Source organism: Apium graveolens, chromosome 7, assembly GCF_009905375.1.
Source record: "Apium graveolens cultivar Ventura chromosome 7, ASM990537v1, whole genome shotgun sequence".
Classification (NCBI taxonomy): Eukaryota; Viridiplantae; Streptophyta; class Magnoliopsida; order Apiales; family Apiaceae; genus Apium; species Apium graveolens.
The window spans coordinates 96,448,839-96,463,335 of NC_133653.1; the positions used below are offsets into that span (position 1 = coordinate 96,448,839).

Below are 14,497 nucleotides of genomic sequence, written 5' to 3' on the forward strand. Positions count from 1 at the left end.
CGTTCAGATGGAGTGGAGCCTTAGTTCTTTCCATTTACCTTTCATGTTGTTGTACTATCAGACTTTATGGAATCCCCAGTTGTTTCCGTTTTTCCATTAAATAAGCCTGTTATTCCTAGAATCAGACTATGTCCCAATCTTATGTACGGTGACCTTTAAAATTTCAATAATAATGTGCTATTGTTCCATTTGCTCTCAGCTGTTATTTTATGTTTTTATCATCATATCTGCTTAATTTGGAAACTTGACCCCATATGAAAATGAGAATGTCATGCGATACCCTCGAATCATTTTATCATTCATATCTGTTTTGACACAACTCTTATTTCAGGATCATGCCTCCCACAAAGAAGAACCCAACAACCACCTTCACCACAGACCCAAATATTCTTCGACTACTGGAAACCTTGCAACAGCAAACCAATGTTATAGCTCAACAACAACTAACTCTTCAACAACGAATTGAAAACCAAGATAACCGTGAACCACACCAACCACCTGAACCACCAGTACCACCTAGACAAATTGTCACTTTCAAAGCTTTTCAGAATGTGAATCCACCTGTATTTCATGATACCACTGATCCAGTGATAGCTAACACATGGATCAAGGAGATGGAAAGGGCTTTTGAGTTGGTGCAGTTAGGAGATGATCAGAAGACGCCGTATGCTACTTACTTCTTGAAGGGAGAAGTCATCTATTGGTGGGAATCAGTAAAGGCTATGGAAGTCACTCAGCAGGTTTCTTGGGAGAGATTTAAAAAGTTATTTCTGGACAAGTATTACCCTAAGTACATGCAGAATCAGATGGAGCTAAAATTTCTGGAGTTGAAGCAAGGGAATATGACTGTATTGGAGTATGAGAAGAAGTTCACTGAGTTGTCAAGGTTTGTGACAAAGTATACCAGCACTGAGGAGGAAAAAGCAAAGAAATTTCAGCAAAGATTGGAGCCTTGGATCAGAGATAGGGTGGCTATGTTTGAGCTTGAAACTTATGCGGGAGTAGTACAGAAAGCTGCTCTGATTGAGAATAATGGGATGCAGTCAAGGAAAGAGAAGGATAACAAGAAGAGGAAGGTTCCATTTTATGGAGAAAAGTCTGAAGCTGGAAGTTCGCAAGATCGGAATGTAAAGAGGATTGGTTTCCAGAAGGGCGGAAATTTTCAAAAGAAGGGAAATTTGGGAAAAAGGCAAGAATCAAAAGGGAACAACCAGGAAAGCCAAGGGCAAGTTGGAGAAAACAGGTTCCAGAGACCGGAATGCAAGCACTGTGGAAGAAGGCACCCCGGAGTATGCAATAAGCTGAGCATGACCTGTTATAGGTGCAATCAGAAGGGACATTTGGCAAATGAGTGCAAGATGCTGAAGCCAGGAGTTACGTGCTACAAATGTGGGAAGACTGGACACATGGCTAGGGAGTGTAAGGCAACAGGACCAGTCAAAGTTCTGATGAACGTGGCAAGTACCAGTGCAAGCGTGCCAGCTGAGGTATTGGCATTACCTCCACCACCCACACCAACCCCGCAAGCAACAGCAAGGACATTTGATCTAAAGATGAAAGATGCTGTTCAGAATTCTGAGGTGATAGCAGGTACACTTTTACTCAATAATGTCAAAGCTAAAGTATTGATTGATTCGGGAGCAACAAGATCTTTCATATCAGAATCTTTTGTTGATAAGCTCCAATGTGATAAAATGGTTATGAGTGAGGTAGTAAATGTGGTAATTGCAAACCAAGAGAAGATTCATGTGAATCAATTTTGTCCAAAGTGTGAGATCGATATTTCGGGATATAAGTTTTCAGCAGACTTGATACTCTTCAAGTTGGGAGAGTTTGATATAATTTTAGGAATGGATTGGTTAGGAGAGAATAGCGCTCAGATAAATTGTAAGACCAAGAGAGTGTATTTAAAGACGAAGAGTGGAGAGAAGGTAGTATTTAAGGGGTAGAGGTAAGAGCAACTATTTCTTATAATCGTTCAGGCTAAGAAGTTGCTTAGAAAAGGTTGTGAGTCGTTCCTAGCATATGTAGTGGATTCAGAGAGAGGCAGCCTCAGTATGGAAGATATTCCTGTAGTTAGTGAGTTCCCCGATGTGTTTCCCGACGAACTACCAGGCTTACCACCAGATCGATAAATTGAGTTCGAGATCAACCTTGCTCCAGGCACGGAACCAGTTTCAAAGGCCCCATATAGGATGGCACCAGCAGAAATGAAAGAGTTGGCGAGCCAGCTACAAGAATTATTGGATAAAGGAGTGATACGACCAAGTATGTCGCCATGGGGAGCACCTGTTCTGTTTGTAAAGAAGAAAGATGGGAGTATGCGTCTATGCATAGATTACCGGGAGCTGAATAAGGTGACGATCAAGAACCGTTACCCGCTACCAAGGATAGATGACCTTTTTGATCAGTTGAAGGGAGAAAAATGCTTTTCGAAGATTGATTTGAGATCGGGATACCATCAATTAAAGATCAAAGAAGAAGATATTCCTAAGACCGCATTCAGGACCAGATATGGGAATTATGAATTCCTAGTAATGCCATTTGGATTGACCAACGCTCCGGCCGCATTTATGGATCTGATGAATCGGGTATTTAAGAAGTATTTGGACAAATTTGTCGTGGTATTCATTGATGACATCCTTATTTATTCTAAGTCGGCAGAAGAACATAAGCAGCACCTCTGGATAGCATTGGAGATACTCCGACAAGAGAAGTTGTATGCCAAGTTTACCAAATGTGAGTTTTGGTTAAAGGAAGTTCAATTTTTGGGGCATGTTATTGGAAATGAGGGAGTTAAAGTGGATCCGGTAAAGATTGAGGCAGTTATGAGTTGGGAGAGGCCAAAGACTCCTACGGAAGTGCGAAGTTTTCTAGGATTGGCCGGATACTATAGAAGATTCATCAAGGATTTCTCGAAGATCGCCACGCCATTGACCAAGTTAACCAGAAAGAATCAAAAGTTTGAATGGAGTGCAGAATGTGAAGACAGCTTTCAAGAATTAAAGCAGAAGTTGGTAACAGCTCCGGTGTTGGTACTTCCAGATGATCAAGGGAATTTTGTAATATTCAGCGACGCTTCACATAAGGGTTTGGGTTGTGTGTTGATGCAACACAGTAAAGTGATCGCATATGCGTCAAGACAGTTGAAGCCGCATGAGTTAAAGTACCCGACGCATGACTTGGAACTAGCCGCCATAGTGTTCGCACTCAAGATCTGGAGACATTACCTCTATGGAGAGAAGTGTGAAATCTACACGGATCACAAGAGTTTAAAGTACATTTTTACTCAGAAAGAGCTCAATATGAGGCAGAGGAGATGGCTGGAACTGATCAAGGACTATGACTGCTCGATAAATTACCATCCTGGAAAGGCGAACGTAGTGGCCGATGCTCTGAGTAGGAAGGAGAGATTGAATATGATGATAACATCAAAAGAGTTAACTGGAGAGATCGAAAAATTGGAATTGGAACTTTGTGCTTATGGAAAAGGTGAGGAAGTTTATCGTGCAATGATCTTTCAGCCAACACTAGTGGAAAAGATAAAGAAGTGTCAAGAGGAAGTAATGGAAAAAGATAAGAAACAGTTATCTGGAGAGGAGATTAATACTCAAAGGGATGAGCAAGGGATACTAAGGTTTTCATCCAGAATATGGATTCCCCATGTACCTGAATTAAAAAATGAGATCCACCATGAAGCCCACAATTCAAAATTTTCAATCCACCCGGGAAGCACCAAGATGTATCGAGACTTAAAGAAGAACTTTTGGTGGCCAAATATGAAGCGAGACGTGGCGGAATGGGTTGCAAAGTGCTATACTTGTCAGAAAGTAAAGGCAGAACATCAACGACCAAGCGGATTAATTTAGCCTCTGAAGATTCCAGAATAGAAATGGGAAAATATCGCTATGGACTTTATAGTAGGACTACCGCGAACGAAATCCGGACATGACGCAATATGGGTTATAGTTGATCGTCTTACGAAGTCGGCGCATTTCCTTCCAATAAACGAGAAGTCATCATTGGACAAGTTGGTTCATTTGTATGTGCGCGAAATCGTACTAAGGCATGGAGTACCCGTATCAATAGTTTCAGACAGAGATCCCCGATTTAACTCGAGATTCTGGAAGCAATTTCAGGAATGTCTTGGCACGAAGTTGAATATGAGCACGGAGTACCACCCGCAAACTGATGGCCAGAGTGAAAGAACAATTAAAACAATTGAAGACATGTTGCGCAGTTATGCAATCGATTTTGCAGGAAGTTGGGACGACCATTTTCCATTGATTGAATTCTCTTACAACAACAGCTATCATTCCAGTATCGGCATGCCACCATACGAAGCTTTGTACGGGCGAAAATGTAGATCACCAACAAGTTGGGATGAAGTAGGAGAAGGAAGAATTTTTGGCTCGGATTTGGTACAACAGTTGCATGACTCGGTCAAGTTAATTCAGAAAAGGTTGCTTGCTGCTCAAGATAGACAGAGGAAGTATGCGGATCCAGCGCGTAAGGACGTTCAATTCCAAATTGGCGAAGCTGTGTTACTGAAGGTGTCACCTAGAAAAGGGTTAATAAGATTTGGCAAGAAAGGGAAGTTAGCACCTAGATACATAGGTCCTTTTGAGATTTTGAGTCAAGTGGGAAAGGTGGCCTACGAGTTGGCCTTACCACCTCAGTATCGGCATGTGCATAATGTGTTCCATGTGTCATTACTTAAGAAGTACAATCCTGACGCTAGCCATGTGATAGAATATGAACCTGTAGAAATTCAGGCAGACCTGTCATTTGTGGAGCAACCGGTTAAAATACTCGACTGGCAAGTAAAGAGTCTTAGAAATAAATCAGTAAAGTTAGTAAAAGTACTTTGGAGGAACCCTAAGGTCGAAGAGTCGACTTGGGAGTTAGAGTCTGATATGCGTTCCCGGCATCCTCATCTTTTCTCTTAGATTCTGGGGACAGAATCCCTTAAGGGGGAGAGGATGTTACGACCGGCATTTTATGTAATATTATTTGTGGATTGGGTATATATTAAAGTCAAATAAAAAAAATATATTCAATGATTGTACGCTAGTGTGAGTGAAAATTTCTGCATTATAAATTTACTTTGTGTAGTATATGATTTTTCAAAGCAAGAGTTTATTTAATTTATTTATTTTTGATTTATAAGGAATATTCTAAGCTTTGAAAAAAATTTCTTTTAAAAGGTATTTTGTTCACAAATTTTGAAAATGATTTTATAAAGTCTCTAAAAATCCAAGTTATTTTATGATATAAATTTTATAATTTTTGAACTTGTATTTTATTTTATAAAAATAAATCTTTATAAATTTTATTTGTTATAATTAGTAAATTACGTGGCTACCCTTGCATGCAAATACTCTTCCAATTCAACTTAGGGGCAAGGAAGACATTTCCAACCCCACTCACTTTCATTCTACTAACCAAATTACCCCTTTACCCTTGCATGCAAATCTACCTAACTATATTGGAAGGTTACTCTTCTAAAATCTCAAATCCACTCACTTTTGGCCAAATAAAAACCAAACTAACATGATTATTACACCACATTCACCCCACCATTTCCACACTCCTCCTTTCCTCCCCCTCCTCTCGGTTTTTCCCCCTTCCCTCTCGGCAATTCCCAAAAACCGAGCCCCCATCCCCTTCTTTCTTCATTTCTCACTCAAATAATCATCCTATTATCAAGTAATCCTACTCCCTACATGTTGTTCTTGTATATCTTAAGAGTGTAGAGTAGAAAAACTTATGTGTTGACCTTGCATGGTGGTGTTTTGTTAAAACTCCAAGTGAATATCCTTGATTCTTGTGAATTCAAGGCTTTCACCATGAGTTATAGTAGCAAAGGGTTGAGAATGGCTAGACATGAGTATGCTACACTCATGCAATTGTTGTTTTCACCTTAATCCATTCGGCCATGACTTGATAGGAGCCGAATGGATGGTGTTTTGGTTGTCATGTTCCACTTTGTGTGTTTTTGTGATGATAACATGAAAATCTTAGTGAAGTCTTGATAAAACTCTTTGCATGCTAAGTGATCATCTAGGTATACCTTATGCTAGGCTTGCATATCAATGTTATGATAGAACATATGTAGAAAATGTGTTGTTTTGGTTTGAAAAACCCGAAGGCATGCATGCATGTGGATTTCTCTTAGAATGTTGTAAGATTTTGACCATTTGGAAAGATTTTGTTAGTGAGACTTAATTTCAGTAGGAATAATGTGTTAATATTGATTTATGCTTCTTGTTGCATGGTAATAATTCGTGGTATCTTTTATAAAAATATATATCTTGTTGTTTCAAAAGCATGAAGATTTGTGATTTGTGAAGTGTAGTCTCTTTTGTTTTGCCATAATTATACCTTAGGTAAGGATGATCTCACCAAGGTTATTTTGAGAAAAAGGGAGTTAGTTCAGTACAATACCATGTATAAGTCTTGGTTTAAGTATTTAGTTGTTGTTAGTTGGGTTTTTCAAGTCAAAACCTTGGAAAATGAGAGTTATAGTTTCTGCAGAAAAATCAGTATAGCACCCTGAGGTTTAGAGTGAGTTTTGACCATGTCATTGGTGTGCACTTTGAGGCCCAAGCTACCAGAAGTTAGTATTGGGAGTATATAATAGGTTTTAGAAGTTGGTTGGAGGTTTGCATGTCATTTGGTTAGGTGCACAAGTAGAATCACAAAATCTGTCCAGCAGGGGACAGTTTTGTTGCAACTTGGAAATAGGGAGATTTGACCATGTCATGGGTAGGCCCTCATTAGGCCCAATTGGGCCTTATTTAGAGGGTATGTCAGAGAAGTTTTTCCAACCATAGTTCATAGGATATGAGCTAGAACCATGTGTCACAAGTTAATTCAAGTCAGGGCATTTTCTGCCCAGAAAAACAGGGGAACCTTGGACTTTTAGCTTAGGCCCAAGAAGTCCCAAGCCAGGCCCTTGAGCCACATCAAGTTTGTGAGATGCCCTTAGGTCAGGAGAGTCTTGTGTAAAAGTTTTGAAGAAAAACTTGTAGTTTAAGAGTGTCTAATGTACTCAAGAAACCATAGTTGTCATTCTGAAATTTGCACCAGTGAGCACTATCACTTATCACATAGTTTTAGAACACTTAGAAGTGAGTATTAGGTCGACCACCATAGTTGTAAGATAGTATAAGGTTAGTAGAGAAAAAAGCACAAGTGAGGGTCAATAGGTTTTGGATAATTTAGGAAAGGCACGTCGAGTTAGGAAGCCGAAATTAGAAGACCTTGTCTAGTTTAGCGACCAAGAAACTTAAGTTGTGAGTCGAGATCATCCAAGCCTAGTGTTGCATTATGATATATATGATGTTAATATATGATATGTGAATATGTGGCTATGTGTGTGCAATTATAATTTAAAAGTGAATATAAATTAAGTGCATATAGGCCTAAGTGCCATCCGTGTTTAATTTCGAGTTGTAAATAGGTTAGGTTGGTGAGAATATATTATAATGAGGATTATTATTATTTATGTAGGATCTCGAGACGAGGGAAAACTTGCCATAAAAGTCGAGTGAAGCTCCAGTTGTTGCTCCTACCAGTCAGACCAGACCAGCCTATCTTAAGGCAAGTGATTCAACTTGACCTTCGTATTTACTACAAATAGTTCTTATATATTCATGCAATTATCCTGAGTCATTTGATATATTTAAATCAAGCGTATCTTTTGTTTATCTTTGAGTTACATAGAGATGCCATGAACCCTCGAGTACGTATTGCAAGTAGTTCAAAAGTCTTTCATGATAGTTTAATGCCATGATAAAATGAAGAATTGATATATTACTTGATGGATCCTCTTGATTAACATGTTGATGTTTCCTAAGTATTAATATCTCATCCTGATACTTGAACCCCTATAGAACCTTACATTGAATTCTGAGAGTCAGATACTTACCAGCTTGATTCCTCATTGATTGATACCCTCTTTCTTATCCTAAAGCTTGACAATTCTGATATGTCCTGAGTTAAAGATCATTCTTCATACCTTAACACCCTTAGTATTCATGAAGCTTACCTTCTTGATGATCCAGCACTTGAACCTTGATGAGAAACCATTGCTTTGAGCCCAAATTGGCATTACCCTTCATATTATCCATTAGCCTCACTAAATCCTCTTGTCCAATCTTTGATATATGAAAACCATTCAATTACTTGAATAGAGAATAGTTTTGTGAATCATGGCTCTGATATTCAGTACCTTGTTTCCCGTGTTTCGAGTTGATCTATAATCCCTTGATAAAAATGTTTACAGTCAAAAGAGATTTTGTCATAAATTGGCATCAGTTTTTAAAATGATTAAAATGTGGGTTTTAGTCCCAAAGGGGGATAAATGTTTTCTTGAATAGTGGATCTGGACTGAGACGCGAGTCCTTTCCACAGTTATATTAGGCTTAAAAGTTTCCTAGGGATTCCCAATAATGTTTTAGAACCCAGCGAGGTTCGGGATTACTTCGCGGCTGATCACTGGCTGTAATCCGTAGCGTCATAAAATGATTTAATTAAGACATGATTTTTAAATTGTTTTAATGCAAGCAAAATGATGCCATCACACATAGTTTTTATCTCTCGTTACCTTTGGTTATATCTTTCCATTATCATTCTTAAAAGTATATCTCAATTTATGTTTTGTGTCGTACTGTTAGCACTTGTTGAGCATTTGGCTCACTTCTTGCTTTACCCTTGTATTACAGCTAGCAGCTATGGTTAGATTCAAGCAGACTGCCCGTAAGACCTGTGATGCTGATGCTTATGTTCGAGCTCAGGTAGAATAAGTAATAATAGTTGTGTGAGGACTCGGTATTTGTAATCAGATGTAATAGTTGGTAGTGTTGGGCTGTTCCAAACCCTAAACTGTAAGATCTTGGATTTTGGTTGTGTATTCTTCATTAAAAAGATGTAATAGCTATATTTATTTTGCTGTTTAAGTTGGGGGTGTGACATACCATAGTTTAGAGTAAAGTTTTTTATGGATTATGATGAGATCATAATAATGAGACCTAAAAGATGATAACTCTGAACTTAAATAGTTCCTGGTCGTAGGATTACTAACTGGTAATTAGTAATCTGCAAAGATCGGTACATACTATGCTTGCTTCATTATGAAGGCTGTCTGTTCTCATAGACATTTGTGTGGTGACACTATAGCTAGTATGTAGGTGTTTATTATAGAATAAGTTCACTGAACATGACTCACACAGCTGAACAACTGATGGAGTTCACTCACGTGTCAGCAGATGCTCACATAGTGATAGTTGTACAAGTATCCTTAGACTTAAGGTCATCATAGTCATCTTGTGTACACTGAACTATACTTTGGTTTAGTTTTTAGTTTCCAGGGACAATAATAAGGGCTCTACTGGGTGTAGGACTTTGTACACGAAGATAGTGTATGATCAATAAAGGATCTACCCCTTCCAGTGAAGGAAGAGAATGTTCAATGCTAATCCACTTATGCTAGTTCAGGAATCTCTGGCCAGAGTGAATGAAATTAGAAGGGAGTTTCTAATTCACATTAATTAGAACTAAGCATAGTGAATGGGAAATCATATGATTAAATAAGATAGGCTTGACACAAGTTCCATGCCTTATATTTAATCGTGACATTGCAGGGTAGAAGGAATTGATTGTACGGTAACTATTCACTGAGTAGGTTCTTGGTATTCTAAGCAGTGAATTCGTATTATCCGGATAATCGCGATATGCTGAGAAGTATCCCTCACAATGTAGAATAAATATGATTAATTTATTAATTAATCATATTTAATGAATTAGAGAATTTATATAAATAATGATAAAATATTTTTATTATTATTTATTTCTACTACCGGCTTAATATTGAACCTACAGGGTCACACCATAAAAGAGAATGATTTAATGGTGGAGGAATTAATTAATAATGGCTGGTAATTATTTATTTATGAAATAAATAATTAATTATCAAATTTAATAATTGATTAAATGAGTTTTAATTAATTATAAATTAATTAAGAAAAAGTTCTTAATATTATTAATTAAGAATTTAACTTTTGGAAATTAAATCAAGTGAGAGAATTATTTTCTAAAGTGTTTAGAAAATGGGTTAATGATTAAAAGGTGTTTTAATTATTAGTTAATTGGTTAATGAGAATAATCAATTAAAGGGTTAATAATAATAATATTTTATGGGAAAATTTTCAGCTGAAATTTTTGCTTATAAATATACTATTATAAACCCTATTTGCCTCAACCCAAAAACAAACCCTAATTCTAAAAGAAGAAAAGAAAAGGAGGCAACCCTAATTTTCTCAACCCCTTCCTCCGTCATTACTTCGATCTCTTGGTGGATACCGGTGGAGTGCTTCACACTTGAGGAGCAGCTGCTAGGGATCTTCGCTAATCATTCTTGGATTGCTTTTAAAGGTTAGAAATCGATCCCATATGTTTTATTCACGATTTATATGCGATTATATGGATTTTATATCAAGAAAATGTTATACCATGCTTCTGTGATGTATAAAATCCTATAGTTATATGGTCGAAATATATGATAATAAGTGTACTCATGTAAGTAGGACCTATGTGTTGCATTAGAGTCGAGTGGTATAATAGTATAATTATAAAGAGTCCTTCAAATTTTATATAGGACCTTTAGTAATGAGGTTATATTACATGTGTAGGTTCAAGAGAAGATAGAGGAAAGACTCTTGGCATCAAAGTCGAGTAGGGGAGCTCAAGGTTGTTTCCGTGTTAACTAAGAACTTTAGGAGAGGCAAGTCTCTCAACCTTATCGTTCATGATTTCAATTCTATTCTCACAAGGAAATGTTTATACTTAGGAATGATTTTGAATTGTCGTGTGTTTTTTGCATACGACAATACTTATTGATTATTGTTATCTATAAATTATTGTTATACTTTTTTCAATACTTTCTTTCTTAATCATTGAACCTTATGATATCATGCTTATGATCTTAAACTTGTGAAATATGAGATATTCCCATGACTACTTCCTACTTTCGAATCATTGATCCTTCATCCTTGATGACCTCGCTAGAGAGAAGATAATTCAATTCTGATAAAAATTCTGTAATTCTAATCCTTTGATTTATGATTTTAATTCTATTGTCTAGAATCCCTTGAAAATGGAACAATTCATATCCTTTCTTAGAATCTTTGGAATTTCCCTCTGGCATCAGTTTTATAAAAGACAATTTCTTAAAAGATATTTTCAAACAAAAGAATGTTTTCTTGAGATTAATGGATTGGACTAAGACGCAAGTCCCTTTCACACTTATTACATTAGGCTTAAAAGTTTCCTAAGGATCCTAATTAAAATTTGTTAGAACCTGGCAATGTTCAGGATTACTTCGCGGCTGATCACCGGCTATAATCTGTAGCATCATAAAATGATTTTGAGCAATACTTTGATTTAAAAATGTTTTTGACTTGAATAATAATGCCATCTACCTTTCTTTGAATTACGACTTGTTATATTGTTAATTTTTATTTCATTATATCTCTTGCTGAGCATTTGGCTCACTTCTTGCTATTTATCCCATGTTAATTCAGCTAGCAAGTATGATTAGATTCAAGGAAACTGCTCGTAAGTCTACCAATGGAGATGCTGAGGCATATGTGAGAGCTCAGATAGTATAGCCAGCATTCGTATGAGGACCGGTAGCTTTGTAAAAGATGTAATAGTTGTTAGTGTTGGACTGTTCAAACACTAAACCTTTGTGATCTTGGATTATGTTATAAATAGCTGTTTGTAATAATTATATTAATCAGTTGTTATCCTTTAGTTATAATTTCGGGATGTGACAATGACTTTCTTTTTAGGCTTCCTGCAATCAGTAGCAATATGATTAGTATTACCATAGTTAAAACAAGCTTTCCTAGGAGCATTAGGAATGTACTTATAATTGCTTGCCTAATTTATTCCCTATTTACCATTTATACCTCTCTTACACCTAGATTTGTGAGTCCTAGCATTTACCTCAAAAAATTTCTTATCTAACAGACTTTTAGAAAGAAGTCCTATTTGTTTACTTTTATATTATTGTACTTTAGGCTCTTCTTTCTTTTTATCAGAAACTCTAGGTTCGGCTTTCTTCTTATCAAGATTCTTAGAGGTGGAACCTACTTTATAAACAGGCTTCACTCTATTTTCATCAGTTTTTACAAACTTAACAAGAGTGGTGTTATTAATATCCTTATTGATATTCCTATCAGTAAATTTATTATAACCTTGACATTCTTTCCAATTCTTATCACCGATGAAACTATGAACTGCTCTTCCTGAAGTCATCCATGTTTTAAACACTTCTCTTTCTTTCTCAAGAACTTTCTCTAGCCTGGTATATTTGATGTTTATCTGAGTTTCATTATATTGGGCTTTTTTACATAACTTTTCATTTTCATGCATGCGTACTAACTCAGCTTCTAAGAAATCATTTCTTTCTATAAGCATCTTATTATCAGCAATCAAACTGTCACATTCAATAGTATTACTTTTAAAAGTGACATGCAGAGAGTATAAGAAAGTTTTCAGTTCAGACAGATTATTAGTATCAATGGGGAATACAGCTGAAGGTACCTTATCAGTTCCTGAAGCATTCTCTCCACGAGTTACCATGAGTGCATAGCATTCATCATTATTGTCAGTTCCTGATGAGTCAATCCATTCCTTGTCGGAGTTTGTTATGACCAGGGCTTTTCCAGTTGACTTGGGGCACTCAGCAGCCAGATGTCCCCTTTTATTACTGTTGTAACAAGTCAACTTGGTCTTGTCAAACTTCCTTCCCTTGGTATACTGTCCATCACTCTTCCTGAACTTGCATTTGCCATCTTCAGAGTACTTTCTGTAAAACCACCTTTCCTTTGTGGTTTTTCAAACCTCATCCTTCTAAAGTCTTTCACCAGCATTGCAGCCATCTCAACAACTTGAGGATCATCTAGTTCGATCTCAAAATCCTCGTCAGTATCTGTGTCAGGATCTGATGATTCATCAGTATCCGACTCTTCCATTATGTTCCTTCTTCTTGACCTCTCACTCATCTTCTCCTTTCCTTTAGCAGTCTCAGCGTTTAGAGCCACGACCTTCATCTTCTGACCCTTTTTATTCTTCCTTTGCTGAATCTCCAAGTCACGAGTTTTCAGCATCCCATAAACTTCATCCAGAGTCAGTAAATCAAGATTATATTGATTCATGATTATTGAGGCTTGAGTATCCCAATCTTCTACAAGAGCTCTCAGAAACTTGGTGTTTGAGTCTTCTCTATCATACTCCTTTCCAACCAAAGATAGATCATTCAACAGTGTCAGAAATCTATCATAGATGTTAGTAATTGACTCATAAACCTTAGCATCAAATTGCTCATATTCTTGCAAAAGAACAGCTCTTTTATTCTTCTTTATTGCCATATCGCTTTTACAGTTTTGCAGACAATTACCATGTTGGACATCACATTGTCCAAACTATTGTACAGAATATTCCTGACTTTTGCATCCTTAAGCATTGAAGCCTTCTTAAGATCTGACCACTTCGATTTTTCTTTCCTGACATAGTGTTCAGGAACATCTGGGGTCATAGCCATAATTTCCACAGGGTATGGAGGTCCTGTTTTGATAATATCAACATATGTATCATCAATAGCTTCCAGGAAGATCAACATCTTTACTCTCCATGTAGAGTAATCAGCTTTCTTAAGGATGGGAATTTTCATGCTTTCATACTTACTTTCAGACATCTTGACTTTTTCAAATTATCAGTTAATTTGACCGCTCTGATACAACTTGTTGCTCAGTAAAGTAATTGTTTAAGGAAGGTTGGATACAATTACTAAATAAATCGATGTATTATGGAAGTAAAGTAAGCACGGATGAATCACATAACAGTTTATATTGATCTTTAATAAACTTTTACAAAACTCTCTCAAGAACAATATTCTTAAGAGCTGCTAGGTTAACGAATACTCAAGTTAAGCACATGTCACACACTTATGTGATAACATATTCTGTGTTTATATACTACACGGCTATAATTAATGTCTATTAATTACAAGATATGTTATAGTTAACTCTTCTACTTTCTATATATATATATATAAATCAACTATGATCCTATAAATCAGCACAATTTGATTTATCTCGCAGCTCTGACTTGTCATTGATAAGTGGTATTTTATACCACTTAGAACGTCTTATAATGGCTTGAATTGATGTCTTGAAATCAAGTATTTTGTGTATTTGATGCATTTTTCTAGTATTTTTACATTTCGGGGTATAACTTGCGTAATTAGGGAGATTTCATCATAATAATCCTAGGGTTGTACTTGGAACCAGTTGCGGGGAGTTGTGGGAAGAAATCAGCAAAATCAGGAGCAAAAAGATGATTTTTCCAGAAGCTGTGCAGGCGCCCGCCTGGGATATACAGGCGACCTCCTGGAGATGCAGGCGCCCGCGTGGGAACTGAGGCGGCC

The 14,497-nt window shown here is 36.8% G+C and overlaps 1 protein-coding gene across 1 annotated transcript; it reads right to left on the reverse strand.

The window, feature by feature from the left end:
* Window positions 1-12,072: 12,072 nt before the first annotated feature.
* On the reverse strand, window positions 12,073-13,690 carry LOC141673889 (uncharacterized). Its single transcript, XM_074480617.1, has 3 exons — window positions 13,469-13,690; window positions 12,913-13,427; window positions 12,073-12,844 (listed from the first exon to the last, which is right to left on the reverse strand). The coding sequence occupies exons 1-3, from the start codon at window positions 13,688-13,690 to the stop codon at window positions 12,073-12,075; spliced, it is 1,509 nt and encodes a 502-aa protein (XP_074336718.1).
* Window positions 13,691-14,497: the final 807 nt, after the last annotated feature.